Source organism: Lagenorhynchus albirostris, chromosome 10 (genome assembly GCF_949774975.1).
Source record: "Lagenorhynchus albirostris chromosome 10, mLagAlb1.1, whole genome shotgun sequence".
In the NCBI taxonomy this organism is placed as follows: domain Eukaryota; kingdom Metazoa; phylum Chordata; class Mammalia; order Artiodactyla; family Delphinidae; genus Lagenorhynchus; species Lagenorhynchus albirostris.
Window position 1 is genome coordinate 75,335,281 of NC_083104.1, and position 12,542 is coordinate 75,347,822.

At 42.6% G+C, this 12,542-nt stretch overlaps 1 protein-coding gene across 1 annotated transcript in view; it reads right to left on the reverse strand.

Annotated features, from left to right (window-relative positions):
* Positions 1-273: 273 nt before the first annotated feature.
* The window catches only part of TNFRSF21 (TNF receptor superfamily member 21), a 64,916-nt gene continuing 52,647 nt past the window's right edge, over positions 274-12,542 (reverse strand). The window contains exons 5-6 of the mRNA XM_060163060.1: positions 3,040-3,268; positions 274-1,696 (exon numbers count right to left, since the gene is read on the reverse strand). Coding sequence (XP_060019043.1) covers positions 1,467-1,696; positions 3,040-3,268 — 459 coding nt within the window. The 3' untranslated portion in view covers positions 274-1,466. The remainder of the gene's footprint in view (positions 1,697-3,039; positions 3,269-12,542) is intronic.

A 12,542-nucleotide genomic window follows, 5' to 3' on the forward strand; every position in this document is an offset into this window, starting at 1 on the left:
TCTTAAAGCAGAGACAATCTCAAAAGCAGGAGCCTCGGATTTACCCCCAATGAACTAGGAAATGCTTGTTCATCCTCAATGCTTGCAAGCCCTTCTCTATGAATCTCTAGGTACTTTTCCAAACACAAACCTTCGCTACTGTGCATGGTTCACAGATTAGAAACGCTCAGGTTTTAGAATACACTTTTCCAAGAGACTAATCAAAGAATTATAACATGAGCACACGAACAAGGCAAGGATTAAATACACTCAACTACTCAAGTAACAAACACCTAATATTTATTAATAAATTAGTACACTTGAAGGCAGTTTTCTGATATCAGTCCCTCACCACTACCCACAAACCCCACCCACACAAAGGGAGTCCACACCACCTTTGCATTAGAATTCAGCAACTAAGCATCAAAGAGCACGTGTATAAATGGGAGCAGAGTTGCAAATAGATCAGACAAGAGTTCTTAAAGCTGCAGCCATTTTTAACTAAAGTGATTGAATGAAGGAAACCCCCCAAGACCGAGGCCCTGAGGGCAGACCAGACCTATCGACTATGTGTGTATAAAAAACAAGACATCTTGTAAAGCAAAGCTGGACAAATTCCCTTTGGAAAAGGTGTCATTTGTCACCAGCACTTCAATTGTGACTTTCCAAAGTGCAGCAATATGTTCCAGAACAGCTCAATCTCTAAAAGTTGAAGTTCAAGTTCCTTGGTGGCCCAGTTGTCAAGCCACTCAAATAGCAAGTCATGATGGCTTGTGAGGATCTCATGTCTCCAGCCCAGAGCAGAATAGCGTAAGGGGAGCACACGTAATCAAGCATTCAACACGGTGTCCAGGTGAAGACCATACAATCAGCAACAGTGTGGTCAAGTTTCAGCCATAAATATGAACTACCCAACGAGGCATGTTAAAAAGGTACTTCAAGATCTAATTGCGTTACAGTAACTCAATGGGGTCTTACGTTTCTTGAACCCTTAAGAAAATTCATAAATGGCAAATAATAAAATAGTAATAATAATAATAATAATAAAGCAGATGTGAATGTTGAGACATGAAGACGGCTTATAGCATTCACAAGATGCTATGACACTTTTAAGAAGTTAAGAGCCTCATAATCCAGTGTGTGGGAAAAGCCACACTGTATTTGTGATACATTAAGTGAATTTAAAGTGCACAGAACAATTTTGAGAATACATACGAAGGCAAGACAGAGAAAATATGGAACCTAAAAAAACTTCAGTGGTGGATATTCTGAAACAGTTGAAAAGGCTTATATGCTAACTTCCCAGGAGGGTTTTTAAAAAGAAAGAATGAACTCAAAACACTGGCCATATACTCTGTTAAACACACACACGCGCACGCGCACACACACACACGCACACCAAAAAACAAAAATTAAAAAAAAAAAGAATAAAAACGCCACCCTGCCACTAAATTGAGTAATTTCCAGAGTGCAGTATTCCTCGTGTTCTACAACAGGTCGGGAAGATGGCTATAAACAGAGTCCAGGAGGGTCTGGCTGGCTTCCTGGCTCTTGACTCCAATGATCTCAAACAGCCGGTCCAGCTTGTCCTCGGCCTGAGGAATCTCTTCAATCACCCGCAGCTCCTCGGGATTCAGGATGTGGAGCATGTCATCAAAAATAGGCTGCAAGTCGCAGGGGTCCAGGCGCACCTGTCGCAGCACTGTGTCCTTCTTTTCTGCAGGGAGGAGAGGAGAGGGGACAGCTGTAACGGGACTGTATTGGGGGACGGAGGAGAGCTACGGTGACAGCGACCCTCTCCCCAGGCTGTCCCCATCCCCCCCCTGCAAGGTGAGGCAGTGAAGCTCAGGCACATTTTTAAACACCACCGTGGTTTTTACCGACGTGGCACGTAAGATAACAAACAAGATGTGCGTAACAGAGATCAGACAAGGATCTGCTCATCTGCTGGAATGCGTTGTTGATGGAACATGGCATTTGCCTAGACTCAAAGGACATCTCCGAAACTCTCCTAAAACTCAGGAGAATGCTGAAATACTTAAAGAAACTTTAAAAAAAACAAAAACAAAAACAAAACATCACTACTTTCCCCATCTGTAACATGTTAGTAAGCAAAGATATGAGCCCAGCCTTTCCCCTCAAACATTCCAAGTCAATAATCGGCTTATCTGACTTCCTAATTACATTGTCATATTTTAAAATTAAACTGCTTAGAGCAAAAGCACATAAATAAGAAAATATTGCTTCTTGGGTCATATCTTACAATGGAGTGAGGAACTATAACTTCTACTACCATTTATAAGATGTATTCTCTAAAATATAATATGTAACATAAATTAGAAACTAAAATAGAAATCTTTATATAAGTAAAGAGATATATGAATATATAAAGTATAAAATATAAATATGTGAAATAGAATTATTTTATAAATATATAAAAAACAACATAAAATATACCCCTTTCGGTAAAATATAACCGGTGTTACCCAAACTAGGAAATTCCTAACAAAAACCTGTCATCAGTATAGTGTACATGCTAATTCCCTACCCTGCTATTCAAAACTGCAAGTGGCAAATTATTTACCGAAAGTACCAACCCATGATGTTTAAAACATTGTTATTTGCAACCAAGCTTAACAGAGCGAAATTTAATTTCAGTCACTAAAACCTCTACCCCAGACTCTCAAGATAAGTTATACTTTAAATCCCTGGATTCTGCAAGCCTAGTAAATAATTTGCACACACACAAAAAAAACCTGCCAGACTACACGTTATCGGACCTTCCCCGAAGCACACACTCGATAGCATCATGAGGATCAAGGGTGACCGACACTCCTGGACACAGGCTCCCGGCCAGACAGTCGGGGCTGTAAAGATTTTCTAGGCAGGTCCCGACTGGCTAATGACGTCGTTTCGCGCAGGCCAGCCTCACCTCGGAGTCCAGGGCAGGTCATTTAGATGACCCAGCCCCTACTGGAATGGGGAACTGATGGAGGGAGAGATGCCACGGGCTCTTTGAGGGGAGGCTGAAGAATGAATGTGGGTCTGAACCATCCGTACCTTTGGTTATAAAGGATCCGGTCCTGCTCAGCGCCGAGGAGCCGCTGGACGTGGAGTCGCAGCGAAGGAGGGGCTCGGACTCGTCCACGAAGAAGCCCTTGTTCTTATCCAGCGGGGAGGGCTCCACCGTCAGAAGCGTGGAATTCTCAAGTTTCGGGTTGGGGCTGGCGACCGGGCTCGTGCTAAGCGGGCTGGGGCTCCTCGGGAGAGCCAGCTTGTCAGTTTCCAGCTGTGGAAAGAAACCATTTTGAATTATATACTTCAAAGATTATAGAAACTGGGACTTCCCTGGTGGCGCAGTGGTTAAGAATCCGCCTGCCATTGCAGGGGACACGGGCTCGAGCCCTGGTCCGGGCAGATCCCACATGCCGCGGATCAACTAAGCCCGTGTGCCACAACTACTGAGCCTGCGCTCTAGAGCCCACGAGCCACAACTACTGAGCCCACGTGCCTAGAGCCCATGCTCCGCAACAAGAGAAGCCACCGCAATGAGAAGCCCGTGCACCGCAACAGAGAGTAGCCCCGGCTCATTGCAACTAGAGAAAGCCCGCGCGCAGCGACAAAGACCCAATGCAGCCAAAAAAAAAAATTATAGAAACCAAATGGAAAGCATCTGAAAAAGAATATACACATATGTGAATAACTGCATCACTCTGGTGTACATCAGAAACTAACACAAGATTCTAAATCAACTATACTTCAATTTTTAAAATAAAAAAGAAATAATTTTTAAATTAAAAAATTATAGAAAAAAATGAAATTAAAAGCCCTTCTTGGATGCTTTTTTTGGGTTCCATTTAGTATTTTGTGGATAACTTCTCCCATTTTGACAGTCCATCACTTACATTATTGCTAGATACACACACACACACACACACACACACACACACACACACACACACACACACCCTTCAAAATGCACGAGAGGTTATGTATGAACATTAAAAATTAGGAAGCGTACGCACCAAGCTGTTACCTCATAGGAGTGAAACTGGGCAAGAAAGTGAGGAGGAAGATGTCCAACAAAAAGATAATTTCGTACCTGCTGGAAACGGTCTTAGATACCATCCAGCATATTCCCCTCTGTTTCGGGATGAATTATGTGCACCCAAAATTCGTATGTTGAACTCATAACTCTTTGTACCTCAGAGCATGACCATATTTGGAGATAGGGCCTTTAAAGATGTAACTAAGGTACACCTGGGCCCTCATCCAATATGACTAATGTCCTTATAAGAATAGATTAGGACACAGACACACAGAGGGGAAGCCATGTTGAAGACACAGGGAGAAGATGGCCATCTTCGACACGCCCAGGAGAATCAACCCTGCTGACACCTTTACCTCAAACTTCTAGTCTCCAGAATTGTGAGAAAATACACTTCTGATGTTTAAGCTTCCCAGTCTGTGGTAGTTTATTATAGCAGCCCTTGCAAACAAATACACCCTCTCTTTACAAGTAAGGAGACGGGCCCAGAGAAGGTAAGTGACTGTCTTTAGGGCACCCAGCCAGGAAGTGGCAGAACTAAAACTAAACCCTCCGTTTCCTGATTCCCATTTCAAGCTAGCTCAGGAAGTAAATAAAACTGCTTGAAAAAAATGAGAACAGGAGAACACCAGAGCAAAAGCGGCTGGAAGGAGAGAGGGAGAACCACCCCGCTGGAGCCAATGGATAGGCTCTTCAGGATGTAGGGGAGACCGTGAAGCTTGCATTCCAGGGCAGGGATCAGAGAGAAGATAACAAGAAAGCAAGCAAACAAGATGGTTTCAGATGGAGACGGTGAGCATCATGACCGCTCTGGCTGGTGCATGGAGGCTGGATTTTAGGGAGGTAAGAATCAACACAGGAAGACTAGTTAGGATGCTGCTACAGTGAGCGGGCAGGTGACGTGTAATCATGGCTTGTACCAGGGTGCACAGTGGAGATGAGCGTAAGTGATGAGTGGTATCACCCCGTTTTGCAGGTGAAATGACTATGGCCCAGAGACGGCACACAAACCCGGGGAGAAAGTCAGTGCTCAACTCAGGCCAGCTGGACATCTCTAGTTGCCCCTGTCATTTGACACCATACCCTAGAAATCTGGCAGACACTGGTGGCATCTCCTAGTCGGTTGACTTATATTTTTATTGGTTCTTCTGGCATGGAGGGAAATCTGGGAGTCAGGTGGCCAGATGACACGGGGCAGGGTGCAGACAGTGATGTGCACTCTTCCCGGAGCTGTTAATCACCGCTCATTCGAAACCTCATGACTAGACTCCCACTTGTCAAGAGAAACATTTTCAAGCTCCTCAATCAGGAAGACATTGCCCCTTGTTTCAAAGGATGACGTTCACCAGTTGTAAAACGCACAAAGCAAAGCACAACTGCCTCTTTTACAAGCTTTACAGCCTGAGAAATTCTTGCAACTGTGCAGATTCTGAAGGCCTCTGACACGGCACATCTAATGTTCCAACAGCATTTTTCCCTTGTACAACCACCCACATCCTGCTTCTGTTTCCAGTGCAATCTTAAGGCTTGGATATCACGCATTCCTACCAGCCCCCTTCTGATCCATAGACAAGTTTTATGGATACGTTTTTAAGATTTGAATTCATTAGGCCCTGGCATGCATGTGCCCCTCCTCCCTGAAAATGCACATGGCCATTCATGCCAAAACATGTTTTTTATTCACTCGATTAGACAAAGAACACTTGTCTACGCTCTGGTTCTCAGGGACAGTACATTGGATGACCCGGCCAGTCAATATAGCGCACTGTTCTTGCTTAAAAAAAGAAATTCCTGTCCACAAATCACATGCCAACAGCCTAAGAAATCCACCCACCTATTTCCTGAACTCAGTTCAAAACTTTCAATATTTAATATTCCCCCCAATTTTGCCAAAGGATATTATCAGTGGAAATTAAGTACATGACTTCTAACATAATTTGGAAGGCAGAATGCTGAATTGATGCTGTCCGATCATTAACAGTGAGTCAAGTGAATGGGAAAATGCCGCTAGGAATGGTTTTAGAAGCTCCACAATGGAGCTCACAACCACAGCTAAAGCCAGAGACCATTTGACAAGCATCTTTCTAGAAAATCTATTCCTCTACCAAGTATAGATATCTGTCACTATGTACAGGATACACAGTAGCTGGTTGCATTGCAGATTTCTCTAAAGTTACTTGCATTTTTTTCCTAGCAGGAAAAAAAAATTTGCCCCTAGAAACTTACTTCTTTCCTCCCTTTACCTTACTATTGACAATATCCATCAAAATTGTTTTGCAGGGCTTCCCTGGTGGCGCAGTGGTTGAGAGTCCGCCTGCCGATGCAGGGGACACGGGTTCGTGCCCTGGTCCAGAAAGATCCCACATGCCGCGGAGCGGCTGGGCCCGTGAGCCATGGCCGCTGAGCCTGCATGTCCGGGGCCTGTGCTCCGCAACGGGAGAGGCCACAACAGTGAGAGCCCACGTACCACGAAAAAAAAAAAAAATTGTTTTGCAGCACTGCAACTCAAGCATTGTTACCTGTGACTTCTCTAATAAGAAATTGAAGCCTCAGGATGTGTGGAATAAATTAATTCTTTATTTCCTTAGTTCAGAAAGTTCATGGTTCAGTATTGAGTTTAGAGCAAATAAAGAGCACTTATAATAAGATTCAGATACTAAAAGAGAAGACAAACGCTCTAAACAAGAAAGCTAGATGTCCACAGAAGCAGGTTGTATCCTCTTGGAAAAGATTTGAACATAAACTTATCAAAATAGTCACAAAAGAGATCCTGAGTGGATGAATTTATTCCTTTTTCTCCTTTAAGCTTCCCCAATTCTCTACAGGGCCATATTAACTTTTATAATTAGAAAAACAATAAATGTTATTTTTAAAAGCAGTCACCACTGATAAGTATATTTTCCCTCTGTTAATTGGAAAATGTGGCCGCAACAGCTCTTATTTATATTGGTAGCCAAGGAACAGGACAGTTGGAAAATCATCTACTTGGCTGAGCTCCACTCTTTACTTTTTTTAAGCATTCACGGCACAAAAGGACAACACTCCTCCCAACTTACTGTGGTGAAGCAAATAGTAAGACTTAAACGAAAGGCCTCTGGGAAAACTTGGCCAGTGAAGGCAATGGATCCACCAGATATCTGAAGTCCCTTTGGAGAAACTTGAAAAGTAGAGTTCTTTTTGCTCTATAGCCATGTTGTAACCGTGCTAACTTAGAAGACTCATTTGAGAAATCAGGGTGAGACAGTAAGACAGACCAAAAAGGGGGAGAAGGCAGGGATCCTGAGGGGAGAGCTCCCTAAGTAACCCAAATCAGTACGAGTCTATTGTATGAACTTCAAGACCATGAAATTTTGAAATTTATTTTGGCCAAATGAGCCCCAAATGTCCTCCTGATTAGTTTCCATACAAATACACTCTGTCCTTCCAGGTACTGTATTTATTGGTCTAAACTGATAAGAAAAGAGAGATAAGTGGTTCACCTTACAGGACGGCTGAGTCATACCTAAAACTCCATTGCTGACCTGACTATTTTCCTTTCCAGATTCCCAGAACCACTGAGTATGAGGAACCATGCAAAGGGATTAGGTAAACAAGCTATTGATTAAAATTCGTGGGCTTGAATGCCTCTGGGCTACAGAGGTTTGAGCAGTATTGGTGAGAACAATGATATAACTTGTCCTGGGTTGCACTGGAAAGAGCCATTTCCAGCTGTGTCCTTGCAACTGTCCACTCCTCCCTCAACCAGCTCCCCACACTGACATGCCCGCTTTGGGTGCACAATCAAATCACAACCTGAAACTGAACCTCAAAAATAACTCTCCTCTTAACAAATATACACTACTATAGATAAAACAGATAATCAACAAGGACCTACCATATAGCACAGGAAACTCTACTCAATATTCTGTAATAACCTATATGGGAAAAGAATCTGAAAAACAATGGATGGATGTATATGTATAACTGAATGACTTTGCTGTATACCTGAAACTAACACAACATCATACATCAACTATACTCCAATATAAAATTAAAATAAAATAAAATAACTCTCCTCTTTTAACATCAAACAAAATGCACTTCCCTGTTGACTGGCCTTTCCGAGGATGACACACTGTGGAAGGCTGAAATGTTTCTCCAGCCCTGGGGATGGTGGAGCCGTGGAAGCTGAAGCAATTGCCATGTCGAGGGTGGCATATAAGTGAAACAAGAGTGTGAGACGACTTTGCTTCTCTCCTATGATGGAGCAGCATTTCTGAGGATACTCTGCAAACAGTCAGGGGTGGAAGACTCCAGCCCCAGAAGCCTTCTTTTCAGCGTGTTTCATGATCTTCATAGTCAACTCCTAAAACTCAAAGTCATGACAATCCTGGAACATCATGGCAAAGGAAGAAAGGAAATCTACCACTAACTAGCTGTGTGGTCTTAGAAAAACCACACCCCTTTTCAGATCTGTTTCCCCATTTCTAAAAGAAAAAGGTTACTCTAGGTCATCTCTTTTCAAATTGTCTTATTGTTTGTCTCACTATGGCTCTTTCATTCTCCCCACTCCCCACCTACAGACCCCAACTCCCTTTCTCCTTCCAAGTTACTTCCGCTGGTTCCTCAACTAAGGTTTACCACTGAGTTATTTTCAATTACTACCTAATTACAATCTCCCTGTGGTTGCACCATTTGTTTTCATAAAACTAACTAACAACTTTGATGCATCAGTGATCCCCTGAAATGAAGCCTTAATTACCCAGCCCTGATGCCCCTTGCCAATCTGCTAAAATGGTTCAACTTAACCCCTTGGTTCCTGGCATCACTCAATCAGATTCCGCAAGATCCTTTTTTTCTCTCCCCTCTGTAGCCAGATATGTCTGATAGACTCAAGAAGAAAGCAGCTTACAATTAAAAATCACCTTCCTACTGAACTTTCCCTCCAGACCTCATCCAACACTTAGAAAGAAGGAAGAATTCTTATGTTACATTTGTGAAAACTTCTGTCACTTTAATGATGGTTTTCGAAAACCCATTTGCTAAATTCAACGGAAACTAATTGCTATTCCATCTGAGTTGACCAGCTTGTTACTCAGATCCAGTAAACAAAAAGGGGCTTTAAAACATAAGCCATCATCAGTACTCTGCTAAACAACTCAGCATGAAATATATGGAATCCATTTGATGTTAAGGTAGCTCTTATTAGCTCCATTTTACAGATGAGAAAACTGTGGCTTTAAGAGGTTTAAGTAACCTGCCCAAGATCACAGAAGCCAGGACTCAAGATCAGACGTGGTCTAGTTTCCAAGTAATCCTCTTTGCTGAGTCATGTCACTTCCCTGTCTGGACCCACTGCAGTTACAGAAATTGACAAACCCTGTAAACTCAATACAAAGACATCACATGACCACAAGGGGCTGCCCTGGCCCATACAGTCTGCAAGGACCTGTAACTCAGTGGCAGATCTTGAACCTCAGCTGGATGACTGCCCTGAGATAAAGATGAGAGATTATGTAATGAAACTTAAAAGCTTTTGCACAGCAAAGGAAACCATAAACCAGACGAAAGGACAACCCTCAGAATGGGCGAAGTCATTTGCAAACGAAGCAACTGACAAAGGATTAGTCACCAAAATATACAAGCAGCTCATGCAACTCAATATCAAAAAAACAAACAACCCAATCCAAAAATGGGTGGAAGACCTAAACAGACATTTCTAAGACATACAGATTGCCAACAAACACATGAAAAGATGCTCAACATCACTAATCATTAGAGGAATGCAAATCAAAACCACAATGAGGTATCACCTCACACCGGTCAGAATGGCCATCATCAATTAATCTACAAACAATAGATGCTGGAAAGGGTGTGGAGAAGAGGGAACCCTCCTGCACTGTTGGTGGGAATGTAAATTGATACAGCCACTATGGAGAACAGTATGGAGGTTCCTTAAAAAACTGAAAATAGAGCTACCATATGACCCAGCAATCCCACTACTGGGCATATACCCTGAGAAAACCATAATTCAGAAAGACTCATGTACCACAGTGTTCACTGCAGCTCTATTTACAAGAGCCAGGACATGGAAGCAACCTAAATGTCCATCGACAGACGAACGGATAAAGAATATGGGGCACATATATACAATGGAATATTATTCAACCATAAAAAGCAACATAATTGAGATATTTGTAATGAGGTAGATGGACCTAGAGTCTGTCATACAGAGTGAAGTAAGTCAGAAGGAGAAAAACAAATACCGTATGCTAATGCACATGCATGGAATCTAAAAAACGGTACTGATGAACCTAGTGTCAGGGCAGGAATAAAGACGCAGATGTAGAGAATGGACTTGAGGACACAGGTGGGGGGAAAAGGAAGCTGGGACGAAGTGAGAAGGTAGCATTGGCATATATACACTGCCAAATATAAAATGGGTGGCTAGTGGGAAGCTGCTGCATAGCACAGGGAGATCAGCTCGATGCTTTGTGACCACCTAGGTGGTGGGATAGGGGGGTGGGAGGGAAGCTCCAGAGGGAGGGGATATGGGGTTATATGTACACGTAGAGATGATTCACTTTGTTGTACAGCAGAAACTAACACAACACTGTAAAGCAATTATACTCCAATAAAGATATTAAAAAAACAGATAAAGATGAGAGACTATGTAAATAACCAGACACTTCAACTGTGGCCAATAACTGTTTTCTATTAGAAAATATTTCCGATCCCAACAGACCAGTGACTATTTAAAAAAACACAAATTAAATTTCCACTAAAGGTTTATCTCAAAGGAATTACAGTCACAAATAAAGACATGACTACAGCTATTTAAGGATGATGATATTATCTGAAGCTTGTTTCCCCCATTCTCCCAGCTGCCCGTGTAATCAAGATCAAATTAGATTTCATGACCTCCCATAGGTCCATGTAGGTATGTAAGATTGGGCTCTGATAAAAACGAGCACTTTCCTCCTTGCTATACAAACATCTCTTGATATCTGGATCTATGTAGTTCCTACCTTGAGAGAACAGGATTTCGGATGATAAGAAACGCTTTGTCATCCAAAGCTATGTGGTTCCAGGACTTCAGATCTACATGAGGGTTCAGATAATGATGGTTACCAGCCCTATCACAAAACATGTACCTGAATCTATTCAATTCCTAAGTTCAGATACTAAAGAATACCTGTATACGAGGATTTCTCCCTAAAAAAAATAAAACAAATACACCGCCTCCAACAGAAAAGGGGGAAAATAGGTGGGTTTCTTTAAAGTTCCAGCTGATAGGGGACAGACTTTAATTATTCTTCTGAGTGTGAATTCTTGTTCAATCCAACCCGGAGAAAGGGGTCTTAAGAAGAACAACCCAAATTTACTCAGCAAAATTTTTTGCAAACGAAAAGAAAAAACTTAAGAGGAAATTGAGAAGACGCTGATTCCTAAACCTTTAAAAGAAGGGTTATCATTTATAAGAAATTTGGAGGGAAGTCTTAGAAAGAGGAATATGGACTGGAAATATATACACACATATATAGATAAAGCAAAGATGTCAAAATATAATCGTTGAATCTAGGTGGTAGGTTCTGGGTGTTTGTTGTACTGTGTTTTAACTTTTCTTTGTTTCCTAAGTCTTATTTTTGCAAGTTAGGACAATAAATAAATTAAAAAGAAGGCTAAGGGCCAAATAACCTGAAGACAGAAATTCCCCAAACTTTTCCTAGGCTTCTGATTATTTAGTCTTTTGTTGACCTTCCTTCTTTCTTCTCCGGCCCAGCCCAGAACACAGGAAAGGGAAGCACAGAGCGGCTTCCATTGCGTAAGTAGGGAACAGTGCTAACACTTAAACGTAAATCATCAACTGGCAAGCGGACACTGCAGCGTTATGCTGTCTAGATCTCCCTGGGTTCACTGGAGGTCACGGGATGGAAGCAGGAACAGGAGTACAATGCCAAGATGCCCTGTTCAGCTTCCCTGGGAACCCCTGAGCTAGACCACAGAGGCAACAGAGCTGAGTGAACACTGAGCTATATGCGCTGCCCAGGTTAAGCTGCAAGCCAACAGCAGCACCTGCAGAACCAAGTCACCCACCCTCAGGAAGCTCACAGGATTCACGTGACCAAAAACTGCCCAAACCACTGGGGAATTATTTTAAAAGACACCCTGCACACCCCCTACATCTGTCCAAGCACGGGATAATTCAAGAATTTTGCTTCAACTGCAACCTTACTTAAGATTCCATTTAAACATTAGCCCAGGCGAGCTGGCCATGGCTGGGTTCTCCTTTAAGTATCTCAAGCCCCAATCAAGGCAGTTGTCAGAGTCTTGTGTATATATGTCATCTGCTAATTCTGATCATGTCTAAGAGTTCATTTCAAATCCACCCACGTTTAAGCCAAGGTGTGGTTGGTGGCCAATCCTTGCCTAGCAAGAGAACTTAAGAGGACTAGGTGCACGGTGGGGCGAGGGGGCAGCCACAGGAAGCCACAAGCAGTGCTGTGCAAAGCTGCCAAAACTGGTAAGAACCAGC